The sequence below is a fragment of the Apostichopus japonicus genome, chromosome 2, assembly GCF_037975245.1.
Source record: "Apostichopus japonicus isolate 1M-3 chromosome 2, ASM3797524v1, whole genome shotgun sequence".
Classification (NCBI taxonomy): domain Eukaryota; kingdom Metazoa; phylum Echinodermata; class Holothuroidea; order Aspidochirotida; family Stichopodidae; genus Apostichopus; species Apostichopus japonicus.
In genome coordinates this window covers 29,167,814-29,180,134 of record NC_092562.1, presented here as the reverse complement: position 1 = coordinate 29,180,134, position 12,321 = coordinate 29,167,814, and the positions used below count along the sequence as shown (strand labels likewise).

At 37.6% G+C, this 12,321-nt stretch overlaps 1 protein-coding gene and 1 long non-coding RNA gene across 2 annotated transcripts in view; one reads left to right on the top strand and one right to left on the bottom strand.

Moving 5' to 3' along the window:
- Positions 1-12,294, top strand: part of LOC139955040 (neuronal acetylcholine receptor subunit alpha-10-like) — a 39,064-nt gene extending 26,770 nt beyond the window's left edge. The window contains exons 5-7 of the mRNA XM_071955104.1: positions 1,091-1,290; positions 8,105-8,431; positions 9,919-12,294. Coding sequence (XP_071811205.1) covers positions 1,091-1,290; positions 8,105-8,431; positions 9,919-10,568 — 1,177 coding nt within the window. The 3' untranslated portion in view covers positions 10,569-12,294. The remainder of the gene's footprint in view (positions 1-1,090; positions 1,291-8,104; positions 8,432-9,918) is intronic.
- LOC139955128 (uncharacterized) lies at positions 1,226-5,377 on the bottom strand. Its single transcript, XR_011788386.1, has 3 exons — positions 5,233-5,377; positions 3,312-3,424; positions 1,226-1,365 (listed from the first exon to the last, which is right to left on the bottom strand). It is a non-coding gene; the product is annotated as an uncharacterized lncRNA (long non-coding RNA).
- Positions 12,295-12,321: the final 27 nt, after the last annotated feature.

Below are 12,321 nucleotides of genomic sequence, written 5' to 3'. Positions count from 1 at the left end.
TGACATACATAGACCAGAGTTAGAATAACACAAGGATCAAAATTAGCCTACTCATATCGCATATACTAAAAAAACGACTTGATTGAAGCATCAAACGGAAATTGTTTTATTCTTTCATATTTATTTAATATCACATTCCGTTCAGTATTAATTTTTGTTGATTTACTATGCTTGTGTCATCAGATAACGCATTTTAAATCGGTTGATCTATTGTAAACACATTTCGGAAGGGTAGAGAAGTATACATTACTTGTTAGAAAGGTTATAGTCAGTTGCTCAACGGACGGGGGTGGTTATTTTATCGCGTTTGTCAAACACACTTTAACACCCCCATCAAACATCGTAAGGCTGTGGGCTATACATCGCATATACATGTGTCGCGTGAATTTGAGAACATGTGCATTGTACACATTTCAAATGGGAGGGGAGGGGTAAGGGGGGGGGGAGCCGGAGAGCCTGGGATGGTGACTCTCCAACAATAATTTTCATAGCTATGATACTGAAGTGAAAGTGATGTACATGAGAATCACATTCTCTCTGACCAGCCGTCTCCTTCCAATTCTTTGACCAGCTTTTGACACACCTAAACTTGTGGTCAAAGGTGGGAGGGTCGTACGGTCAGTGCTAATAATTGAACAGGGCTATAAGACTGCCATGGGCAAGAGATGGCTAATGCATAGAAAGAAAGCCAGGTATAATATATAGGCTTAAAGTTAAACAATACATTTTAGGCCGATCTTTTCCTTATATATTTTATTGCCATGATAGGATAGGTGGGCCTACTTCTATACTGTGTTAAATCATTGAATGAAATATTACTCCTTATGGCCGTCAGAGAATTATCTCATGTTGCATATATCATGACGTTCTAATCGATGACAAGATTTATATTTTTCAATGTGTCTTACTCCATTTAGATTACAAATTACAAAACAATGTTCCACTTTATATGCCACGATATTCAATGGTGCTTGTTACACTTACCACATATTTATAAGTTTTAATTGTTGGTTTTGTTTTTAAATTGCCTACTAAATTATCAAAGAGAACCAAACATTGTTTGTCTATCTTACATTTCTCTTGTCGCCAGTGCCGATACTTACAAACCCTACATGGACGGCAAGGTTGTTGTAGTCAAGCACAACGGAGCAATTAATTGGGCCTCTCCGGCGATCTTCTACTCCCACTGTCGTATATCGGTCACACACTTTCCGTTTGATCAGCAGCAATGTGAGTTGAAGTTTGGACCATGGCAGCACGATGGTTCTGAAGTTATCTTACACGGCAAAGGTGAGTGTCATGAGGACTTTGTGATTAACGAAAAGAGGCAACCAGAAGGGTAAACAATTTTGCCCCGAGGAATCTCTAGAAAATCAGAAGAAAAGGAAAACTTATCAGGGAAAGGGGATATTCTTCTTGATGATCGTTCGGTGATAGATTTAATTGGTTTTAAATTCGTAAGTCTGAGACCATGAGTGGAACAGAACCATCCTCCAGCTGGAGTATAATTACACAAGTTATACCAACGCACGAGGTTTGGATGTCCCATTAAACGCAATTGCAGGTATACATTTTATACGGAAGCCCTGGATGTCGATGAAAGTAACTTTGTAAAAATAATGATCTCTATTTGGCTTCTTCGATATAATTTCAATAATCCTCAAAAGAGATTTGTTTTTTTCAATAAATACCTACCTGTATACTGCTATCCGCATAGCTTGATTAATTACCACTTAAAATTTCACTTCTGAGCTTGGAGCACAGTTATAGATATGCGAATAGCACAATGGTCCTCTTGGTTGGTTATATAGTTTATATTTTTTCTTCAAATACTGAAGAAAAATGGATAGTTGTTAACATTTTCTATCTTCTTATGCTTTGTTTTTAGAATTGAATGGAATGTTGTCTTTTAATCGCTAATTAAAGTCCCCGTTTGCTCTATTTTAATCTCCTCTTGATTATAACCAACAGGGATTTATAAAAATGGCGACTTAAGTCCATCGAGTTGCTTTAACGGAAAGGTTAAAGATGGAAACAAGAACAGATTTGTTATTTTACTATAGAAATACACAAAAGACTTAATCTCGTAATGAGACAGACGTTGAACACTGAGTAATCACACTATACAAACTAAAAGTTAAGACAAACCTTGGGCATAAACACCGCGAGAGACCAGAACTAATGCCCCCAATCCACCCCCCCCCCCCCCCCCCCACACACACAAACACAAATAACATAATAACAAGAAGAATTCACACAGACTCACGAGTTGGTATTAAAACCGGAAGGCTACGCTCTGCATTTTGATTGACAATACATAATAAATGTTGCCTTGAATAAACATTTGATTACTTTATACCTCCAGCCAGCCAACATTAACGATGCCTCTAAAACAGAAGTTGTCCACATTTCACGACCACTATATAGCAAATCACTCAACGCATCTCGCGTTTTATCAATATTTGCGCTAAGTTCCGTAGAAGTATACCGAATATATGGATTTTTTAAAGCTGTTTCTTAATTGGATTGTTCTAAAGCTTGTTGAGATACTAGATGTTATCTCGTTTAACATTAATAACATCGGTTTGTTCAATGCTTTTCAGCTCTCATATGGTGTGCATGGTAAGATATATGATTGAGTATTATGTTATTTAATATAATGTCAAGGACATGTTGATGCATCTAAATATTTTACACAGTCCAGGTATTAAAACAAAAACACCTTCAGTATAGCGTAAATAGGCCTAGGTATAAACATTCAATTCCATCAACTTTTGTGTAGGGTCTGGCCGGCGGTAAATTATTTTTAAATATCATAACATTTAATGTATCATATAATTTCAGCTCAATAGAAATGATGACATCTTCCACTTTATTGTTGCCAGATGAATTATAACATACCTCCAAATGAAAACAATAATAACAATAATAACAATAATAAGAATAATGATGATGATGATGATGATGATGATGATGATGATGATGATGATGATGATGATGATGATGATGATGATGATGATGATGATGATGATGATGATGATGATGATGATGATGATGATGATGATGATGATGATGATGATGATGATGATCAATAATAATAATATCTTCGCCAAATAATATGCTATAAAGACGTAGCTTTACCTTTAAGATACAGACACATTTTCAGCAATTTTCTTAAACAATAAATTTTAGCCCCATCGGAATATCACTCTACTATAGAGTTACGTGTACAGTTTACATGAAAATGACAAAAAATGACAATGCTTCTTCTGAAAAAGAAATGAACTCTTCTGTTGCTTATGCGAACTCACCAGACACCGTCGGCTGTTACATCAAGCGTAAAAGATAAACCATTCCATTGCGCCTGTGTGCAATATATCAATCTGGCAGCCAAGCGTACCGTATAAAGTTCTTTCTTAAATTTCTGGAATTGATAAACACCGATACATAAATTAATATTCTATGTACGTTGTAGAGGGAGGATGCATGCAATCGACATGTCTGTTTCAAGTATATTCTGAGACCTGTTTATTAATTTATTACTAATTGAAACGATGCTTATGGCACTGAATTAACTAGATTTTAATTATCTGTAATAAATCTTCGGTAAAGGAGTTATTATTTTGTTAAGAAAATTTCATGTATATTAGTATAATAAACATATGAAAAAATAAGAAGCCTAATATTATTTATGGAATAAAACAACGACGTGACTTACACGATTTAGTTATTATACTATACAACATAAAAGCAAACAGGCAATTCATGTAGTAGGAGATCTCAATCCAAAATTCGGTTAATATGACTACTGTGACGTCATCACTCACAGAGACACAACGTCATACACCCACCAAGTTTGAAATACGCGAGACTTCTGGTATGGGGTTTGAAAAACCCATATAACCTTGGAATTTCATTGATTTCATGACCTTTGACATATTTGCATGAACAAAGACGGTCTAACCACTGAAATTCATTATATTCATACATGGATAGCCTTATCTTTCCTTTCACCGCCAATTGGTCACACAACGTTTGGTGCTTTACATAATTAACGCGATGATATGATACCCTTTGTACACACAGCTCTGTGGGTTCGGTTTCGTTGTCACTTTGATATGCACTACATAATCGAAATGTTTTTTAACCTTTGAACTCTGATCTCCAATGTCACAACACAGGGCGGTCTTATGCTCAGGCATATACCCACCACGTTTGAGGTGAATCGCAAGTTAGGCTTAGCAGGACTTAACGACAAACTGTTTTTAGCTTTCATACAGGCACGCAAACTGTTACACCGGGGCGGGCCACTGAACTATTACCATTGAGGAGCTTTAGAAGACTGGAGAAGAGAGAACAGGAAAAACTTGGTGTAACAGTGCATAATGGCAATTTTGCAACAGTTTATTTCAACATGTCAGCTCAATAACAGGAACATATGAAATATTAACTCGCCCTCCTTAGACTGACTTACTCAAAATCTAAATCCAGGACTTTTAGGTGATTCCACCTAGTTTTACAGTTCAGCAGAACTAAATTATTACATATATACTTTTCCCTACTATCAAGGAAATATGCATTACCTCACCGAGGTCTTAACACACACTCAGAATGATTCAATTGAACTATATGCACTAGTAATACCATCGTAGCCGACGACACAATTCAGGGGATTCCCCTAATGACGACATCAATCGTGACGTCACTTCACAGTGACCACGAGGCCATGGCCGCCATGATCATACAGCCATAGCCTACACTTTTGTCACGTACGAACAAATGCTGCACACAAACACCTTCAAAATGGTCACTCCTGCGTCATACCAAAACTCTAAAATAGCATAATTAATCAATATCAACTGTAATTAATGATAACAACTGTAATTCTTCATCCTATATCCATTTTCCCAGTAAAATAGCTTACAATTCCTGACGGAAAATAACCTGTCAGCTTTGTTATCACTGCGATCCCCATGTACTCTATGGTAGTTATCACGCTACGTTAGCATGCGCACACACAGTATACTAATAACCTAACGGGCATGAGCTTACGCATGCACTACGATACATAATTATAACCTTCACAAATAATACAGTTTATTCCTTACTTATTTGCTACTTAACAACAGGTCATCCACACATAAAACCAATATATTGAAGACCTCTGAACATTTATGATGGGCTTAGTAGTACTTGATTTAGCCAAAAGGTAGGATTTAAAGACCATCTCACCTGGAGAAAAGAGAACAGGAAAAACTTGGTGTAACAGTGCATAATGGCAATTTTGCAACAGTCTCTGCATGGGTGCTCCATGCTATGGACCGCCAAATGCGCATTAAATATGAAATTTTGGTGGGGTCCCAAATTTCAACCCGTTACAAAACGGACCCGTCACCTGACACCAAAATGGAATACACACCTCCTATTCCTATATGAGCATAATGGACCTACCAAAATGCCAATTAATGTTCCACTCCATGCATATCCATGCCAGTCATTGCTATGATAACCAGTTCAAACAAAATGACAAAAATGGCGAAATTGTTTATTCTTTTTTAGAAGTATTATCAGAAGAGCATGAAACCATTGGCTGCAAACAAAACTATACCGATAGTTTTACGTTTAATTGGAACAGTCAATATCAAAAGTTGACGTGCAACCCGGTAAACGTATCAATTATTTGGACAATAAAGACAATTTTAAAATAACTGCACTCATTCGATCTTTTCTCTATACACATAATAAAACATCATTAGATATCTCCTTGAAAAATGAAGAAGTGAAAACTGTCAGCGATATAATTGATTGATATATGCAAGAATCGACTTGATTAATTATTAAAAAAAACATTCTTCAAGCTGCATGTAACGGGGCAAACTTCGAGGATTCATTTACGGGCATATTTAATTGGCTATAGAGCTTGGAAAGACAATTACAGAGGCAAATGCTTTGGTTGTGAAGTGAGCCTAAAATACCAAAGTATGCTCTGAGTTCAAATATTGACTTCATGACGTAGACAGAACTAAAACGCAAAAGTGGTCTAAATTAAAACAAACATGAAAAAATGTTAAATCTACGCGAATCAGAGATGGCTATGAAAATCTGATCTAGGTAACTATTTGCTTCAGTTTGAGAATATTTCCTGACAAATCAAATCGGTGCCATATTCAGGGTTTCGTCGTTTTGAGTTTTCACAAAGTTTAACCAAGGAGAACATATCTGTGCTGTTATTGCATGGATACCAGATGTGCGAAAAGAATGTCTATAGAAGTTCAGAAGGAGAGGGAGGGAGAACAACTCACTTTATATTATTATGCTTATTGTCGACAGATAAATGATAAAAAAATGATCTTATTTTTGAGTTTAGATTATAAAATTCAAGGGTCATGTAATAGGATATTTGAGGATGGGTTTGCTATATTTGTGAGTGTTTATACCGGAGAAATCGGATTCGGTGTAGATTCTACGAAATAAGCAACATCCTATAGACTTGCTAGTAACATTAACTGTTATTTCTGAAATGACACTGTACGGGTTTTTTATCGCATAAAGCAAATAAGAAATAATCGGGAAAAGGAGAAGAAACAAGAGTTAAACACCAGCGCCAACATATTCATAGAAAGAAAACCTTGCTTTTCATTTTTGTTTTAATTGACTGAGATTATTTCTACAATTAGAGCAGGACACACAACGAGAATGTCAATGTATAGACGGAAAGAGTTAACTGGCTCATGATTTTTTGACTAAAAGAGCTGCCTTCAAGTTTTAAAATAACCATATTGTATTCGGTTAGTTAACTGGAAACTGTCACGATTTATGAAGAGTGACATATACAACCCTGTAAGAGCATGTCTACAAGTCACGTGTCATGTCGTTTCTAAACCATACGCATCATCATGTCTGGTGGACCGTACGGTAGTGATGCAATATATTCCATGGAACGCCAACATGGTTACGCCTTATTACTACTTATGAGTGCAATCTAAACAGTTAAACTGTATTTGCTTTATCAATTAGGTGTTTTCTGTGGTGAGATGGTTAAAGCGTTTCGACCCGTAGCATTGTTGCATTATTTTAAGGCTGACATATAAGCTACCTCATACTAGTGTGATTGTTAATTGTGTTTACTTTTTGATCTATTCGCTAATTGCTTTCTTGGTAATAATTGTTTCGTAACCTTCGTAATTTTACATTGCACTATGAAAAGTGTAAATGAAGAAAACTGCATAATAAACACTATGATATATCTCAAGGATGTGCGCGTTGAATTTGTTGTACGATCAAATGGCTGAAAAAGTCACTTAACTATAGCAAATAAATCCTATTTATTCATACCATCGCCCAAACTTCCCATCATGCATTACTTCTCTGACTCTCATCTCACGTTACGGTAGTTTATACGTAATGGTCGGGAAGACGACAAGTTCATTCCTTGTACCTTGAAATAAATGGTTTATAACACGAACTACCAACATCTAAACTGTGTGCCTTAACGTTCATTCTAACCGCACATTCGCTACTGACTGAAATTAATAGAAATACTAAGACAAATGTTTATAGAAAAAGTACTTTGATTAAAAAACTACACACGCAAACTCTTTTAATTTTTGTCAACTGATAATATGATTTGGCATCGGTATTCGTCGTGAAGTGTGGGCGGGTGGGGGAGGGGAGACGTCCCTAGGAAAATCAAAGAAGAACAAAGGGGGAAAAAAGGAAGAAATTTTACCAAAAGATCCTAGCTTTTACCAGCGAACAGTTATATTTGAATATAGCAACAGAAATATTCAATTAAAAGACAAAGACAATTAAATAGACGACCGATGCAGGTTTATTGGCTCAGTCATAGTTAAAACTCAATAAAATAGCTTTGTGAAAAAGAAAGGTACATTAGGCTGTGCATACTAGGGTCCAAGACTATACTGGAACTTACGTGAAGGATTCAACATACCGTGGAATCGATGCATATATATATGTAGAGCCCTGATGCTTAAATATGGACGGAATGAATTTCAGGCCTGAACAAACATTTGACCAATGTTCTAGATTCGACATGGATTGTCTACGCGTTTTAACCAGTATACCTTTGTATTAAATCTTTCAGGTGATGCATCTGTTTACACGAGTGATGGTGAGTGGGACATGCAATCGGTAACGGTTAGCTCCAAGTCCGAGATGTACCCAGACGCCCCTGGGATTTCCTACTATGACGTGACGTATCTCATCAAGATATCAAGAAGGTCTAACTATTACGTCTTCAATTTGATCTTACCATGTATTCTACTATCCGCGATAACCACATTGGTTTTCATCCTTCCGGCCGATTCTGGAGAGAAAGTCAGTCTCGGCATAACAGTCCTATTGTCTCTGACTGTGTTTCTACTTATAATCGCCGAGTCGATGCCAGCAACGAGCGATGTGCCAGTTATAGGTAAGCAGGGCAACTCAACATAGGGACTACAGTGGTATGCACAGACTTTCAATGGTGCAGGTCAAACTTTATATCCCCCCCCCCCCCACCCCAACACCCGCAGACTGATTTAGGTTGGAACATGAGCCTTTATGAAATATTTCTATGGGGGTCGACTCCGCCTCCCATATAAGGGGAGGTGGGAGGTGAGGTCCTTCGCTAAGTAATATAGACGTCAGATAATGCATTTTTAATGCATATTTAGACAATACATTAGGTCTATAAGTAGCTCTAAACAAAGGCTTGGTCTAATTCGTCCTCGGCGGAGTGTCAACAACCAAACTTGCCCGACTTAACCAACTGACAACGGGAGGTGAGGGAGTGGGAAATACGCCCCTCCTTTAGGCACGCCATTGTGTCTACAGGTAATCATCGAGCTATGAAACTTTTGACCGTTTTCTTTAAGAAAACCTAAATAATTGCTTCAGCAGTAAATAAAAACAGATTCAAAAACGTTACGCCTTTTCAGCTATTGTAGTATCATAATATCCATTAGAAATAAAACATTGATCTGAATATTATCCAGCTTCAAAAACCCACACCAAAATTACCTCCCCGGTGGGGGGGGGGGGGAGGTTGGACATGAAAAATGATATACAACAGTCATAAATCTAAACAAAGAAACTATTATTAACAAATTTATCTTAAGCTCATTAATTTCCATATTAAGACACGCACGCCTTAATTTCATTCGCAAGGCATACACTTGTGAAAAAATGATGTTCGAAATAAAGTAACAAGGACTCATAACCAGGAAGAACGTCACCGTAGGGCTTCATTGGTAAATGCTGTGGTGGTCTAGCAATTAGTACACTGGGACGGGTAAAACTGGCATTTCAAGGGTGAACTGACCCCCACTCGAACAACCCTAGCACTGCATGTTGTATAGGGTTACGCTAACGCATTTAAGAACGCACGGCTCCAAACATCGGCGCCGGTTTAGGAAGGGGACCGTGGTGGTTATCATTTCTTTTAAGTAGGGAACGCGCATTTGGGCCTTACTAAATCATGGCGTTGACCACTCAATGGAAGGTATTTAACTACAGAGCTCTCCCATTTCGGTCACTTAAATGTTTGATTAAGAACCTGCATCCCAACAGAATCAATTAAATGTGTCCGCATGCACACTCGTCGCAGGTGTGTTCGTACCCAACTCCAAAGACATCGGTAAGCTTCATGTCACTTAAAATGCCCATGCCATCCCACTCCACACCAGCTCCCCACCCCCACCCTCCCACCCCAGTTCCCCACCCCAACTCCCCACCCCTAACTGCCCAACCCCAACTCCCCACCCCAAATCCAGCAACTCCTTTGCTAAGCAAATCGACAACTATGTACCCACGTCTGGTATGGCTCAATGAACTCATAGTTGTTTAGAACTTTCGATCAACAGAATAATAAATTGTCAATAATTCTGCTTTTCTTTATTTCTCCATTTCGTATCTAAGGTCAGTACTACGCCGCTACCATGCTTCTTGTCTCAATATCTGTAGTGTTAACTATCATTGTATTAAACTTACACCACGGTGGACCTTACATCCGTCCAGTGCCCAACTGGATGCGGCGAATCATACTCTTCAAACTAGCCCGACTACTAAGAATAGATTCGAAGGCTGTTTACAGCCGCAAGAGGAAGAAAGTAGGAATCGTTGACGAAGATAATAAAACGATCAATGAAGCACAAAGAAACAATCGCTCAAGATTCTTGGGAGAAAACGACGAATTCGACATGATGGAGATAACAAAATTAGCATATTTGGATTGTCCCGACTCTCCGTTGTTATCGATGCACAGAATGAATGGCGATGCCAGAGGGGGTAGTCGGAAAGGTAGCACCAAACCAGAGCAGACCCCATCGCTAAGTGAAGATACAATCCTGTTGAGGAGACTACTAACACAACTCCTGTTCTTTAGGGAACGCACAGAGCGTAGTGACGTCACAGAGACGTTTCTAACCGAGTGGAAGCAAGTCGCTGTTGTCGTCGATAGAGTTTTCATGATATTTTATCTAATGCTATCTGCTGCCACGATTCTCATCATAATTGCCCAAGTTGACATGAAGTTCACAGACGAGACCGAAACTACCTCTGTTTCGTGATAATTTTTTGTTTGTTTTTGACTTTTGTTTTTAGAAAAGAATATATTGGGTGGTGGTGTCTTCAATGCAATATATCGTAAAGTATAGTTGCAATTTTCCTTTTAAATTATTTATTTATTTCTTATTGTAATTTTGAAGCAGTATTAATAAAAGATCTAAGAAAACATGATGAGCATTGCAAGGTTGATAAACATGCACCATCATTAAACTCAAGAGAATAAACACAAGTTGCACATAACAATATAATATATTACTGGTACACGTAGGGTCGGATTAAGCTTGTGGTAGGCCCGGGGTACGTGCCCCTGTTGCCCGTCCCCTGCGTTAATCCAGTGCTGGGTACACGATTATGTGCATTGCCCCATACGCATCAGAAAAAACCCCAACTGAACGTTTATCAACCGATTGATCATGGATGTCGAGGTAAATGCATATATGCACTTATACCTTTGATTCGAGTTTCAAGTATTTTTTTTTTTTTTTTTACTTTTCAATACATCTGTAGAGAATTCCATTAACTCCATTTAACTGTTTGTTTCTTAACTGAGCCCATGCAGGTACTGCATGCTAATTTAAATAAAGACAAAGTCATTATGGCCCTTTCAGTACGGTACTTTCCCGGTTTACGAATGTTAAGAAACATGGCACTTTGAGCTGTAGAGTGATTTTATTATTTTGTTCGCAGTGTGAAAAAAAATTGTTCTTTTAAACCTATTTAAGAATGAGGATTAGATTGCGTTACGAGTAAGAATGGTGAAAATGGCACTGATTTCTTTCAAAGAAAAATGTAAAGAATAATAAAATTTCATGGAGTACAAAAAAGTAGAATGGTTCTTAATTGAGCACCATGTAGGAATACAAACTAAGATACGGGAGATTTTACAAATTTGAATTTGAAAAAAAAGTAATATAATCTTTTTTTCTCAGAATGGTAATGGTAATTGGTAAAGTAGCAACTTGAATGAATTTTAAGAATGGAATTCCCTATGGCACAGTTATTACGTTACCAACTTAGTAATAAGGAATGAATATCCTTTGGAGCGGTGTCGGGACATTATGTGCAATGTTATGGAATATGAGGTTTGAAGACGCAGGCGTCTTAATTTTAATGCAAGCTTGCAGAAGAGATATCTTCGCAGGAACGGAAGAAAACTCATTCTTAACATATATTCCTTTCATGTTTATCTTGTACGAACGTCCTACTTTTATATTGATTTAAGCTTAGTATCTAATCACTGAACATTTCGTTTCTGTATGCATACACATCCTATCGAGTTGACAAAGGCTTTTCACTTGAAATTAGAAGATGCAAGAATCACTAGTGAATATTCTGTCTTTATTCTCTCATGTTTCATCTAAAAGATATACCATCCTTGAAACCGGAAAGTTAATAGAGCAGTCACCAAAGATAAGGGAAAATAGAAATAGAACGTTATGGTCAGCGTGATAGAATCATGAATGTCCAGCCGAAGCAAAGAACCTTGTTTGACAAAATCGATGTTCTGTAGAATGTTGGTTATTTCTTTCAATGTTCGAGAGTGCAGCACACCGGGTGACGGGGGGGGGGGCAGGGGGGGAAGGGTATTCTAGCAACTTTACACTAGAAACAACTACAGGAATGAAATCATTTAAGCTTCATAATATGCACGTGTGGCAATTTTGAAGTTAAATGAAATATCATTTTGTCCTATACTGAAGATGCCATAAACTTTGAAGGATTGGTTTTCTAGTGTGTATTGGCTTCACACCACCC